The sequence below is a fragment of the Setaria italica genome, chromosome IX (assembly GCF_000263155.2).
Source record: "Setaria italica strain Yugu1 chromosome IX, Setaria_italica_v2.0, whole genome shotgun sequence".
Taxonomy (NCBI): domain Eukaryota; kingdom Viridiplantae; phylum Streptophyta; class Magnoliopsida; order Poales; family Poaceae; genus Setaria; species Setaria italica.
Window position 1 is genome coordinate 17,767,553 of NC_028458.1, and position 13,579 is coordinate 17,781,131.

Genomic DNA, 13,579 nt, shown 5'->3' on the forward strand with positions numbered 1-13,579 from the left:
ACGGTGCTTTCTCCTTACGAGAATTCTTCTAGCATCGTGGCCCCCAGACATGCCCAAAGAGACTGTGGAGGAAAGGAGCATTTGGGTAGCCATTACGAGAAATCTTCTGACATCAGGAGGTATAGCCTAAGCTACCCCTAGCAAAAAGCAAGAGCCTCAAACCAACTAGCACTATAACTCGAGCCATGAGGACTCCGGATGAAGAAGCAGCTCTATTTATAGCCAAGGCAGCAAGCGCTAGAGCACGCACTCGTGATTGCGCAGTAAAAGTACCTGAGCACAAGATGACAGTACAGTATCCCCGTGAAGCTTATCCTTATCATCAAGAACACGGAGCCGGTGCCCATATGCGGCTCGCCCTTCTTGCAACAAGTTCCCCTGACTGGGGATATGCTAGAAACGCGCATCGCTCCTTCCGGACCAACACGGTCGGGACCAACCGGGACGACCGATCGAGGATGCCCGCTCGATATAGGCCCAGGGAGCAGGTGAAGCGGATAACGGAAGACCCTCAGGTCAACTACCATACAGAGGGCCGTACCTCGCCACACCCTGTGCACGCGCCATATAGTATCGCCGTGCCATGTCAGGCGGACATTGTGCTACCTACCCGTCACAACGGAGTGGCCTGACGAGATGAACAGGGAAGGAGGACGATGGCCATCCCGTACCCGACGACGTGGGCACTGACAAGACTAGGCGGCACTTGTGCACCTTTTCTCTCTCTCTCTCTGACTTGTAAGGCTATAACCTTGAACTATAAAAGAGGACAAGCCCTCTCCCTCTCGACAAGAGATATCAGACATCACACACAAGAGAACTAGCAAACACTCTCTCTGACGCTTAGCGCACGTTCGGGCCCCCATCACTCTCCTCCACTCAGACCAGAGCACAACCGGGCTCGGGCACCCCCTTTTCCACTCCTCACTCATTTGTACCCCCACTGCAAACTCCGAGCACATGGGCTCAGGATACAGTCGATCGACCAACCTCAAACTGGATCTAGGGCTTGTTGCCCGAACCAGTATAAATCCTGTGTCATTGTGTGCTAGGCCATATCCGATCCAATGCACGACAAAACTACATATATTTACTTGTCAGCTAGATTCCGCACCGACACCTAATGTCTCCATTGCTTACAGACTCTTATTTACTATACCTGTGATTGTCGCATCGGATGAAAGAAGCTTTTCAAAGTTAAAGTTGTTGAAGAACTATTTGAGGTCAACAATGACTCAGGAGAGGTTAAATGGTTTGGCAACATTATGCATCGAGAAGAAATTATTAGATGAGGTTCACATCAACCCTATCATAAGTGACTTTGCATCGAGAGGAATGTTAGAAGAAATTTTAAGGTAATATTTATAAATAATTTGATATGAATATTATTTTTAGATATATTTAAGTATTTATTGGTAACCTTTTTATATATTTGTTATAATGTTTATACTAAAGGGCTCCAAGTTTTACTTTCACCTCATGCCTCTAGACCGGCCCTAGCCCGCCTAGACTCTGGACCGGCGGAGCTGCCCACGGGGGCACTCACCCAGTCATCTGCTCAGAAGTGAGCCGGCGAAGCTACCCGCGCGGAGTGGTGAGGATGGGTGGCGACGAGGTCCGGCGACTGGAGGAGGCGCAATTGGGGGAGAGCGTTGTGGGAGGACAAGCACGGATATGTCCGTGTGCTGGCGGTTGGCCTCTCCCGCGTGGAGAAGAGAATATAGATCCAAGGAGAGAGAAATTTAGATCATAGCTTAAAAATTGTAGATATAGCAAACCATACAGGTATGCTACTAGAGCAAGTTTTCGGTGGTTTTTAGGTATTGTGGTAGTTTTTAGTATAGCAATACAGTTCAGAGCATCTCCAACAGATTGCTCATATTCCACCAAAAAATCTTTCTCTCTCCCTGTCCAATAGTTACTTTTGTGTTTTAGGTGTTCATTGCCGCATCAGACTACCAAAAACCAATCTCAAATACCTCCCCTAACACGTGGAGCCCACATGTCATAGGGTTTATTATTTTCCCGGTCTCTTCTTCCTCCTACACCTCCTCTTCTTTCTTCTTAGATCTGCCGCCCCACCCGATCTCTCCCCCCATGCTGGCCGCGCCCCCTTGCAATCTCCCCCATGCCGGCGGCACCCATTGCCTCGCCTCCCCACCTTCTTTCTTCTCTGCCCAAATCCGCCGCCCTTCTTGGCCACCTGTGCGCCAGTGGCGCCCCCTCCCAGCGGCAGCATCCACAGGATCCTCCTCGTGGTGGCAGCACACGCCGCCTTGCCTCCACCCTCTCATTTGCCCCCACCGGTTTCGCACGCGCTGCCCCAATCCTCACGCATCCCCACCACCGACCGTCCCCCTCCTCTGCTCCCATGGTCGCCACTGGCCTCGCATGCGCTGCTTGCAGCTGGTCGTTCCCCTCCTCTGCAGGTGGCTCGAGGCAGTGAGGTACGACTTCCGAGCATAGCGAGGCGGCCCTGAGATGGAGGAAGGGCATTGCACAGAGTGCGGTGGAGCACCATGGAGATCGACAAGGCCGTGGACATGTCCGAAGCGCCAAAGCTAACGATCGATAGGGGAGAGCACCAGAGAGGGTTGCTTCTCCCCTACGGAGGTGAGCTTTTAGCAATTGCTGAAAAAATTTTGGTATTGGGGATCTAGTTGGTAGTCTGCTGGAGTTCTCTTCCATCTCCAAAATCTCCTTTTAGTAGTTTTTTTATTAGGGATGAATATGAGCAATCTGCTGCTCCTAACAGGTAGTTTTTTTTTATTAGGGATGAATATGAGCAATCCGCTGGAGTGCTCTAACAGCCACTGTAAGCCAATTACTATCGACATTTTGTGTTACCGTGGTCCTCGTCCCTGTGGTGTCTACCAAAACGGTATAGAATGCCCGACAACTTTCAAAAGCAAGAACCAACCATTGGATGAACAACCTTGCTCCTAACAGCATTGATTATTGAGTTATTCACCAGCTTTCCAGCTAACAACAATTATCAAGCTAAACAAGTTCACATATTGCAGTATAAACTTTCCTCACCCCTCAAAGGGGCGACAAATACACAATCACTTTATTCCCCCAAATCGCCTCATGTTGCGATTTGTAAACAACACTACCATTCCCTTTCGCAAATTTGATGGTATAGTTACATGGCGTCCTTGGAAAGCCAGTTAAGGGACGGGATGTCCCGAGCATTGGTGAGCTCATCCACCCCATCACCCCGCTCGAATACAGCAGCCGCACCCATCCCAGAACCTGCACAACCATCATCAGAACATGTGAAAGTCTGTTATAATCTCCACTCAAAAGCATCCATTTGATGCAGGTAAATGAAATATGTAAGTAATTAATTATGTACCTATGCACATAGAAATCACTCCGAAACGGCAATCCTTGCCACGGCGCTTCATCTCATTGAGAAGAGTACTGACACATCGAGCACCTGCCAAGAGAAAGAAAGAAATGTCATTGTTGTTGTCAATTAAAACATCCTAAATCAGTCACCTCACAGGTCTTCACAGTTTTACATGGTTGTTCAAAGGCAAATAAACCTTGTGGGATGTAATCATTTTCAAATAGCAGAAAACAAATACCTGTAGCACCCAATGGATGCCCAAGAGCAATTGCACCTCCATTAACGTTGACTTTTGTAGGATCGAGTTCCAACTTCTTGCAGCAGTACACATACTGAGATGCAAAAGCCTATGGAGAAGAGGAAATAAATATTATCTGGCGATTCTACTGTTATCAAGAGGAAAAACTCAAGAACAGATGGATATATACCTCATTGATTTCAAAAAGGTCAATGTCACCAATTTGGAGGCCAGCAGCTTGCACTGCTGCCGGGATTGCAACAGCCGGACCAATACCCATTACAGCTGGATCAACACCAACTGCCGCAAAGCTCCTACATTTGCAAATTCAGCTATAATGATGTCTCAACAGAAATTTGCAAATTATTAATGGTATCATAGGCCTCTCTGCTTTGGCTAACAAAGAAAGTGTTGAATAACAAGGTTGCTCAGTAAAACAAAGGTGTCTGAATGTTTTTGGTTCCAGCATGGTGCACATCATGTGGGGACAGTAATGATACCTAAAGACACCAAGAATTGGAAGACCCTTTTTCATAGCAACATCCCGTCTCATTAGCAAGACAGCCCCAGCGCCATCACTCACTTGGCTAGCATTCCCTACAGTTAAGCAACACTAATCTTTAGAGTGGATACACCTAATGAAAATCCACACACAGTTTGATTTCACTTTTACTTACCAGCAGTAGTGGTGCCATCCTTTGAAAATGCTGGTTTGAGTTTTGACAGGACAGCCAGGGAAGTACCAGCTCGGATTCCATCATCTGCTGAGACTACGATCTCCTTTTCCTCACCAGTTTTTGGATCAACAATCTTCATAAGATGGTGATTTCGTCAGCATAACACAATGGAAAAAATGTTTCAACTTTAAATTTGATAGAATTTTTCGACAGTTAATATAGTTATTTTTTGAAGATAAATTAACCTACATCACCTTTGTATGAACAGGCAAAATTTCTTCCTTGAATTTACCAGCAGCTGCTGCTTCAGCAGCCTTTCTGTGCGACTCAACCTACGCATCAACAGATAAAAAATAAGAGCAGGAAGCATACTTGATGGCAGCAACTCAGAGTTTCGTACACAAATAAATGCACCACGAAAGGGGAATAACGCAACTTACTGCAGCTTGATCTTGTTCCAGTCGTGTTATGCCGAATCGGTGTGCAACATTCTCAGATGTGAGGCCCATAGGGAGAAGGCAATCACGTGCTTGAGAAAATAGCTCAACCTAAAAAAATTACACAAAAAAAAATTATCAGACCAAAGATGTTTGCACATGCATCTAAAAATGCAGCTTTGCTGTATTGACAAACATGTACACTTACTTTGGGATTCACTTGGCTATCGAGACTAACTTTGTTCACTGTCATGGACTCCAGGCCAGCAGCAATACCTTGGATAGGAGAGAACAAAACTCAATTCACCAACAAATCCAAAAGAACGTTACTTAATATCAGACAGCAAGAAATCTTACCAATATCATAGAGCCCTGCTTTAATAGCAGCAGCAACATCTGCAACTGCCTGAAGGCCCGAAGAGCATTGCCTGTTCACAGTCTTAAGAGGAACAGTATCTGCATTCCACCCAAACAAATTGATCAAGGTGGGGATAATTGTGGTCTGTCATTACAGTAAGATGCAACAGAGACAATGTCATTACCAGGGAAACCAGCATACAATGCTGCCATTCTGCATTCGATTGCCCTCTGAGACCCAGGAGCTAAGACAGTACCAACAACAATGTCGCCAACTTCGCTAGGGTTCAGCTTTGTTTTATCTACCAAAGCCTATGATTGAGAAACAAAGCGTATGAGAGGACCCAAAGACAATGACAGGCGACCAATACACAGATTTAATAATAATATAAAGATGCAGAAAGGGAAACAACACAGCAAAGCACAAACCTTTAAGACAGGAACCAAGAGGTCCTCAGCAAATGTATCCTTGAAACCCCCTCTCTTGGCCTTGCAAATCGCCGTCCTGTATGCACTGGAGACAGAAAGGGTATGCAATCAAACAAGATTTCATCTGTATGTATGCACGAGAAAGAAGTAACACAAAAAGAAAAAGAGAACAATTCTACACATAAAATAATTTCACAGTTATCATGACTCTAATGGTAAGATCCAATAACCAGGCTTGTCCAACTGAACCATGACATTCTCCAGCAGTCTCCCGTACAACAGATGACCCTAGCATCGCTCCATAATGAATTCCAGAAAAGCGTGTTTCTATAAGCCCAGATTTAGACTCGGGTTGACTAACAGGCAGAACCAAAATTCGCAGCAATTCATCATTGCAGTTGCAGCCGCATTTGACGACCATCACAACTTCCACAACTCAAACAAAGTACAGTCGCCGGTACCGCTACACGAATTATCCTAGGAATCATCGCAGGACAACGGCCACCGGAAACCGAAAAGAAAGGGAATTCCCACACCGGTCGCGCTCAAAAGCTTTTAATTAGCATGATGAGGCCGCGTGCCGGTGAAAGCACGAAAGCCAGGAAGCCGAATCCACTTACGCGACGATGACGACGTCATCGGCGAAGGCCGCCCTCCGGTGGTACGCCGCGCTGTCCCCCGCCGCGCACGCGCTCGCCTGCCACGCATCCACACGCACACCGTCGTCGGTCAGTCGCAGATCTGGGGCCCCTGATAAAGCGCGATCCGAGCAGCACGCCCGGATCGATCCCGAGCGGACGATGGGAAGAGAGGGAGGGAGGGGCGAGGATTCTCACGGAGATGGCGGGCGGGGCGGGGCTCGGCGCCGCCGCGGGGTCGAGGTGCCGCAGCAGGATCCGCTGCCTGTCGATGGCCTTCTCCATTGCTTCCCCTCCTCCTGTCCTCTGCTCCTCGTTACTCGGTGCAGCTACCCGCCAACCCGCGCACGACGGTGGGGGAGGTGGGTGCGGTGGGCGTGATTTGTAGGAGGAGAGGGGAGGTCGGGTGGGTGGAGACTGCCAGACTGGGGAAGGGAAATCGCGGAGGTTTTACCACGAAGTTTGGGGAACGCGCGGGCGACGGGCCGACGGCGACCTGGTGGAGGCGTGGGGTGGGAAGTCTCCCCGCGCGGTGGCCGGTGGGGATTGCTGCTGGACTGGATGCGTCATGTGTGTGGACTGTGGACTGCGGGAAACGCCGTGCCGTGAGGACGGAACGGACGGACTGGGACGGAGACGGAGGCGTCCTTGTCGTGGTGGTCTGTTCGGCTAGGATCAGCAGGGCGACCGTCGACGGAGGGTTGATTTCTTGATTCCCGTTTTCCACGCGGGGCGCGGCACGGATGGCGTGGAAATAGGGGTGGTCCTCCGCTATCCGACTTTTAGTACTATCTATTTTTAAGTTTAAAATTATATAAATTTATGATCCTGTTTTTATTGAGTCCGATCGTTATGTCCGATCCTTATTGAGTCCGATCGTTAAATTTGCTAGGCTAAATTAGAGCCTCTTTACCACCCCTATGTGAAAAGGATTTAAAAAAAATACGTGAAAAGGGAAGGTTAGTCGACTCTTTCCTAGAGAGGGGTCGATTAGGCTAGCCGACTGCACGGTAAAGCTATGGCGGCGTGGAGCGCCTAATGGTTAGACGAAAGGAAGAGGAACGGAGCACTATACGTCTGTACCGATATCGCTGTAGCATCGTTTCATGTCATGATCGGTATGAACTGTTCACTGAAGAAACAGACACGCACAAATGCGGCGCACTGGAAAAAAGTTCTAGGACGAAGACGATGTATTATTGTTAATAACACGTGGTACGGTGAATTATAGACATGAAATTATCACTTCCGCTTGAACTTTCTCTTAGACCAGTCTAATTGCACAGTTTCATTACATAGTTAGAAAAATTAAGAATTAGGTAATCGAGTTAACAGAGTGTTATAGGGATGAAATTTCTCTCTCATATGATGAAACCACCTCCTATTGTTGTTGTGGTATAGAATCTAATGCTCATGAAACTCTTTCAAAAACTAACCCTTCAAAACAAATGCCATCTATTTTTCCATTTAATATTTAATGTACGAATGTTTATTAATTAAGTGGGATAATTCATTTTCCCATTTATGTAATGTACATTGTACAAACAAGGGTTAGGGTTCACTGTTCCATGTAGGGAATAGTCTTTTCAAAACAATGGATTAGGAATTTATAAGTAAACTTCGTATCCTAATTTCCTGCAAATGCCGAACTAAAGATAAAGTTAGAAACCAAACTCACATGTTGACTCGCGCCAGTCTAGGAGGTTTTTTATCGGGTTATCTGTTTTGCAGGAAACCGAGGCAATATAATGCAGAGCTGTTTCGGAAACCACGGGAAAAACCAAACTGAAAACCTGATCGAACCAACCTTTTCTCACCGGTTTTGGCCCTGACGGATAAACAAACTCTATTCTGTTTTCAACTTTTCGTGCTCCTTCGCATCGCACCCTCCCCTCGCCGCCGCCGCAGCTCCCTCGCATCCGCACCTTGGCCCCGGTCGTCTCCCGCGGAAGCAGGGGTTAACGGGACACATCCCACCACCAAGCCATGTCGGCGGCGGCACGGGTGCTGCCGAAGGCGGTGACCTTCGTTACGGGCAACGCCAAGAAGCTGGAGGAGGTCCGCGCCATCCTGGGCTCCTCCGTCCCCTTCCAGTCGCTCAAGCTCGACCGTGAGTCCCTCCTCTCTCTTTCCCGCTCCATGTTTGGCGCCCCCTCGTCTGCAGCCTTACACGACTAGCATCCATAGCATAGATGGTTTTAGCGCGAGGGTTTCGGGGGTGCGCCACCCATATTGGGTAATTCAGTAATTGAAGGGGTTGGCGTCGCTTAATAGCTGTGGCCTTGCGGGCTTGTGGCCGCCATTGAGAAATTGGCATATACATTAATGCGGGAGCGTGGTCTTGTTAGGTTAGAGTCAGCTGGATCGCTGGTGGTACCGATGCTTTGGATTTTCAGTAAGTGGAGATTCGGAATAGAGAGAACCCAACTGCCCTTTTGTTTTATCATTTTTTTCAAGATGTCAGTAATTTGATGGCGAGGTTTCGTGGGAGTTGCATGATGATTTGCTGTATGATAGAATTGGAAAATCATGCAACATTTAGGTAGTGCATCTTGATAAAATACAGATATATATGGTCAGATGGGATTGCATTAGGTGCTCCAGATTGAATATACTTGTAACCCATGTGCTGCTTAGTTACTGATGACCTGAATTATTCACACAGTATGTTGATTATTTTCTTTTGCGTTCCGAGATTAGTGCTACTGATTAAGAATTAGCAACCGCAAATCTTAATATTAACAGCCGGGGCTATCAGTGATGGAGACAGAATTTCAGTAGAACAATAGTATGCAGTTCAGTGACTGGAAATGGAAATCCAGGCTACCTGCACTGGAGAATTGAGATTTTTACATCCTACAATGAGAATCTAGATCACATCTCCGGTGTGTGCCAATTGTCCAGAAAAGGAAAACATCAGATCAATATTACAATCCCTAGATTTTTTTTAAAAAAAATTCTGATAGAACTCATATGATGTGCATACCCATCCACCACCACTACATACAAATTAATTGCAAATGAATATTACTAAAGGTGTTATTCCTACTTCCAAAATTACTGTATATGTTGCTATTATTTCTATCCATTAAATTTGAGTTTGGCAGTGCCTGAACTGCAAGGGGAGCCAGAGGACATATCTAAAGAGAAAGCGCGGATGGCTGCATCTAAGGTACTTCCATGTTTCTAATCACTCGCATATTGAGATATACATTCAATAAAATTGCATTCTGGTCTTGTTAAATCTGCATCCTGTTCGTATAGGTGAACGGGCCTGTACTGGTTGAGGACACATGCCTATGTTTCAATGCACTCAAAGGCTTACCAGGTGATTGATTTGCATTGTTCTTCCTATTGATTTCTGAATAAAATTTACCATGCAGAGTTTGACATGCTACCTTTCTGTTACAGGACCTTACATGTAAGTCCTTTTTCGTGTGCAAGCATTGTAAAGGCTATGTTCTTATCTCCAAGTTACACCTAATAAGCATCCTTGGCCAGCATAGCTAGACTGTAAATTAAGCTTTGAGCCTTCAGCACCATTATTAATGTCTTTGCTTTTTGTTTGGATATCCTGCATACATGAATGAACAGAAAGTGGTTTCTTGAGAAGATTGGCCATGAAGGTTATAGAGCTAACTGATTCTCATCTCTATTCGTGTCTTTCATGTTTGACCAAATAACCTTTTTTCAATTATAGGTTTGAACAACCTTATAAAAGCTTATGAAGATAAATCAGCATTTGCCATGTGCATCTTTTCTCTTGCTCTTGGACCAGGAGAGGAACCAATCACATTTGTCGGGAGAACTGCGGTAAGATGCCATTTTTTGCTTATGGAGTTCTCAGCTGAAATCTGACGTAACTTATTTATTAGAGTCCTTGCTGTGATGTTGCTGTTAGCAAACTTATACAGTAGTTCAAAAGATAGCTGTGTTTTGGAAGTATAGTTTAGTAACCTTTTCGAATGTAAGGATCTTTCAATTAGAGCAAAAATTGGGAAAATGTACAGGACGCTAGCTCTGTCATGTTGGCACAATATTCTATGGGAATTAACATTTTTCTGAATGACTAACTTGCTTAAAGTAGGTGGAAGTACATTGATTGTATCACACTGTATCATAGCACTTTGATGAATTCGGCATCGTTTATTTTTTGGCATGTCATGTTTTAAGACTAGCTCTCATTTTGCAGGGAAAAATTGTACCCGCTAGAGGGCCTAATGATTTTGGATGGGACCCTGTATTCCAGCCAGATGGTTTTGAACAAACGTGAGTTTCATAATTTCATACTACAGTTCCTACTTCTCTTGCATGCCACTTCATCTGTTTTCTGACTGTCTGGCACGTAACACAGCTATGCTGAGATGCCCAAGTCAGTGAAGAATGAAATATCTCACAGAGGGAAAGCTCTTGCTTTGGTGAAAGAACACTTTGCATCTGCCAACTATACTGTTCAGAGCGATGGCTCAGCTTGAAATTTATTTTTGCTTCCCATACGGTTAAACATCCATTGTTGTTTGATCGTTTCCAGAGACCCTCTTTGATTGTGGCTATACTTTGCCGATTATGAGTTGCACGCTCTTTTCCATTAAAAATCAGTAGAATGTTGAGAACCGGATCTTGTTCTTATCTTCACTAAGGACGTGTTTGGATCCTTAGACTAAAGTTTAGTCCTTTTCACATCGAATATTCGGATGCTATTAGAAGAACTAAATATGAGCTAATTATAAAACTAATTGCAGAAGCTCTAGACTAATTTGCGAGATGAATTTGTTAAGCCTAATTAATCCATCATTAGCAAATGGTTACTGTAGCATCATATTGTCAAATCATGGACTAAGACTTAATAGATTCGTCTCACGAATTAGTCTCCATCTGTGCAATTAGTTTTGTAATTAACTTATATTTAATACTCTTAATTGTAATTAGTTTTGCTCCTGCATCTAAACAGGACCTAAGATCAACACTATAATTTGAAGAAGTACACAGCTCCTCCTCAATTACGCATCGCCGAATGAAAAGAATGAATACAGCTCCTCCTCAATTACACCCCAACGCTTGATAGAACACAAACCGAAGGCAACCAGATTTTCACACGAAAGACTACACACTATCTGCACTTCTGCGGTTGCAGAAGACAGCAAAGAATCATCACAAATCGCAACATAAAACTGCCATGCTCTAGGGCCTCCTGAGCTTAACGTGGAGAGGCATCTCCTTGTAGGAGGTGACTCGTTCCCGGGCCTGCCGGAGCGGCCTTCCGAGAGATGATCTGCGTAGAAACTGGTGCCCCGGCCTCTCGCTGCCAGAAGCACTGTCTGGGTCGATCTTGCAGCTGCCAATGGCGAGCTGAACGTCCTCTATCTCGAACAAGTCCTCTGAACGGGCGCTTGGCTGTGGCATTCTCATGGACTTCCTGCAGAGACAGCGAACAATCTCAGTAAAACTCAGTTGTTAAATTGTTTTGCTCAAACTTTGGTGCTAGTTTCTATTGAGCTTGGTGCTTACCGTCTCTGCGAGGTCTCCTTATCCTTCGGCAGCGCCAGTTTCGCCGATGCCACAGGTCCTAGAGCTGGGAAACATTGGGCATTCAGTCAGGCATTCAGACGAAGTCGATAATAGGTCATGGGGGATAAACGGGCAATGGAGAAATTGGGATTACATCGAGATCTCAGCATCCGTTTCCTGCTGACGTTCCCGGACCTCTGGATGCTTCCAGCACGCGATGCGTCCGAAGCAGGCTCTGGGTCGACAACATCTCCATCCTTGGTGTGTGCAGCTCTGTCAGGCCCCAGATGTTGCGTCCTTTGGATGTTTATGTTGCGCCGCAGCATCGCCTTCTTTGCATCCTGTAGCAAAAACACGAGAGTCAGCATTGCATCCAAGAGAGACAGGATGAGGTTTCTTCCAACAAGAGCACAGCGAACTTTCGATGTTGAAAAGGTGGAGATGAAACTGATAGGAAAATTACAGTCCTAGATCCAACGCACCTCCAATTCAGATGTCTTCACTTTAAGGGCGGCTTTTGAGCACACAAGCTCATGTTGCAACGCTTTCAACTTCAGTGAAAACAAATCCGGGCTCAGATTCTTGCTGAACATGTTATGAACAATCTACTGCGTCTGAAGATTCACAGCATCAAAGTGTACTTACCTTGTTTCTTCCAAGATTAAGCTCCTGCAAAATTAAAACCACAAACAACTAAATTAAGTTTATTTCAAAAAAAAACAACAACTAAATAAGCCGCAAGACAAATGCTTAGTTGTAAAGACTTCTGACAAGAACTTAAAACTTGCTGAAAATTGGGAAACGAAGGTGAAACAACATACCGCCATCATCTGGGAATTGGTCCGCGCGAGCTCCCAGTTGGCGAGCCGCAGCTTCTGAATCTCAGTCCCGCTCAACTGTATGATCTCGCTGCACAGAAACCCAACCAAATCGAATTGAGTCAGACCAAACGGTTGCACGCCAAGAACCCCCGACCGGTCACCACAGGAGAGCAACAGGTGGAAGAATTCGGTGGAGCAGCGTGCAGAGACTTACTCTCTCTCCGCGATGAGGCTCACGAGATCTGCGTTCTCCTGAAACAGATACAAAATTTTCGGAAAAGGGACAAAAGAAGAACGACGTCAGCCACACTCCAAGATATAGCTATAAGGAGGCGGCGATGGTGGATAGGGGATCTTGCCTTGACTAGCTGCGCGAACCTCTCAACGCCGGCCGCGCCGGCGGCTGCTGCAGGGCACGCCGACTGATCGGGCACCTCGGCCAGCTCGCGCCTGCTCAGGTTGGTGATGTCGCAGAGCGTCTTCCTCCTCGCGGCCCTTGTCTTCAGAGCCGACGTCGGGGCCGCCGCCAGCGCCTTCTTGGCCGGCGAGGCCGCCGGGGGCGAGACGGCTGGCTGGGGCGGGGGTACGGGTGCCTCGACCTCCATTGGCTGTCTGTCAAGAAGGAGGCACACCAAGCGAGGAGCAAGTCGGGGGGAGAGGGAGGGAGCGGAGGGAGCGGAGGAGAGAGAAGATGTTGGATCGGGCGAGATCGAGAGATTCGGGAGCTTTTGGGTGGTGGTCGCGGGGTTGGAGATGGAAGAGGGGCGGCGCAACGGCTAGTTGGAAGGCAACGGCTATTTGGGGAATTGGGGCAGGGGCGCAAGGGCCAAGGGGAGCGGCGCAGCGTTCAAACTGGAGGGGCTGGGTGCCGAGATCGGACGGCTCCAGTCAAGCCACTCGTGCAAGATCAACGGTTGTGTTTTAACTGGATCGTTTGGCAGCAGCGAGCCCACAGACCCCATCCACCAGGGTAGACGATGACCAATTTATTGATGTGAGTTTTTTCTATAGTTTTTCTAGCAAGTGCTAGGCGACTAAGGGGGTGTTTGATACGAGGTGCTAAACTTTAGTAGGGTCACATCGGATGTTCAAATGCTAATTAAGAGGATTAAACATGAG

The 13,579-nt window shown here is 46.7% G+C and overlaps 3 protein-coding genes across 3 annotated transcripts; 1 reads left to right on the forward strand and 2 right to left on the reverse strand.

Moving 5' to 3' along the window:
* Positions 1–2,922: 2,922 nt before the first annotated feature.
* LOC101762691 (3-ketoacyl-CoA thiolase 2, peroxisomal) lies at positions 2,923–6,669 on the reverse strand. The gene is made up of 14 exons (XM_004982904.4): positions 6,330–6,669; positions 6,114–6,190; positions 5,494–5,578; positions 5,250–5,376; positions 5,065–5,163; positions 4,916–4,983; positions 4,711–4,818; positions 4,525–4,602; positions 4,271–4,403; positions 4,094–4,190; positions 3,784–3,907; positions 3,594–3,702; positions 3,359–3,442; positions 2,923–3,255 (listed from the first exon to the last, which is right to left on the reverse strand). The coding sequence occupies exons 1-14, from the start codon at positions 6,414–6,416 to the stop codon at positions 3,146–3,148; spliced, it is 1,386 nt and encodes a 461-aa protein (XP_004982961.1). The 5' UTR covers positions 6,417–6,669; the 3' UTR covers positions 2,923–3,145.
* A 1,272-nt stretch (positions 6,670–7,941) lies between these two features.
* Positions 7,942–10,762, forward strand: LOC101763100 (inosine triphosphate pyrophosphatase). Its single transcript, XM_004982905.4, has 8 exons — positions 7,942–8,241; positions 9,239–9,303; positions 9,396–9,459; positions 9,543–9,552; positions 9,726–9,757; positions 9,832–9,944; positions 10,324–10,400; positions 10,486–10,762. The coding sequence occupies exons 1-8, from the start codon at positions 8,118–8,120 to the stop codon at positions 10,604–10,606; spliced, it is 606 nt and encodes a 201-aa protein (XP_004982962.1). The 5' UTR covers positions 7,942–8,117; the 3' UTR covers positions 10,607–10,762.
* A 294-nt stretch (positions 10,763–11,056) lies between these two features.
* On the reverse strand, positions 11,057–13,233 carry LOC101763503 (shugoshin-1). The gene is made up of 8 exons (XM_004982906.2): positions 12,820–13,233; positions 12,675–12,712; positions 12,461–12,548; positions 12,285–12,308; positions 12,122–12,190; positions 11,794–11,980; positions 11,640–11,703; positions 11,057–11,547 (listed from the first exon to the last, which is right to left on the reverse strand). Exons 1-8 carry the CDS (start codon positions 13,063–13,065, stop codon positions 11,313–11,315), a joined length of 951 nt encoding a protein of 316 aa, XP_004982963.1. The 5' UTR covers positions 13,066–13,233; the 3' UTR covers positions 11,057–11,312.
* Positions 13,234–13,579: the final 346 nt, after the last annotated feature.

Bases quoted from the DNA above. Each gene is read 5' to 3' on its own strand.
- LOC101762691 (XM_004982904.4), bottom strand. From the start codon at position 6,416: ATGGAGAAGGCCATCGACAGGCAGCGGATCCTGCTGCGGCACCTCGAC. The intron at 5,164-5,249 runs GTAATGACATTG...GGTGGAATGCAG, and splicing joins ATTGTATGCTGGTTTCCCTG to ATACTGTTCCTCTTAAGACT. The intron at 4,603-4,710 runs GTAAGTTGCGTT...GTTGATGCGTAG, and splicing joins TGGAACAAGATCAAGCTGCA to GTTGAGTCGCACAGAAAGGC.
- LOC101763100 (XM_004982905.4), top strand. From the start codon at position 8,118: ATGTCGGCGGCGGCACGGGTGCTGCCGAAGGCGGTGACCTTCGTTACG. The intron at 8,242-9,238 runs GTGAGTCCCTCC...TGAGTTTGGCAG, and splicing joins CCAGTCGCTCAAGCTCGACC to TGCCTGAACTGCAAGGGGAG. The intron at 9,304-9,395 runs GTACTTCCATGT...CTGTTCGTATAG, and splicing joins CGCGGATGGCTGCATCTAAG to GTGAACGGGCCTGTACTGGT.
- LOC101763503 (XM_004982906.2), bottom strand. From the start codon at position 13,065: ATGGAGGTCGAGGCACCCGTACCCCCGCCCCAGCCAGCCGTCTCGCCC. The intron at 11,981-12,121 runs GTGCGTTGGATC...TTTTTGCTACAG, and splicing joins TGAAGACATCTGAATTGGAG to GATGCAAAGAAGGCGATGCT. The intron at 11,548-11,639 runs GTAAGCACCAAG...CTGTCTCTGCAG, and splicing joins AAGGAGACCTCGCAGAGACG to GAAGTCCATGAGAATGCCAC.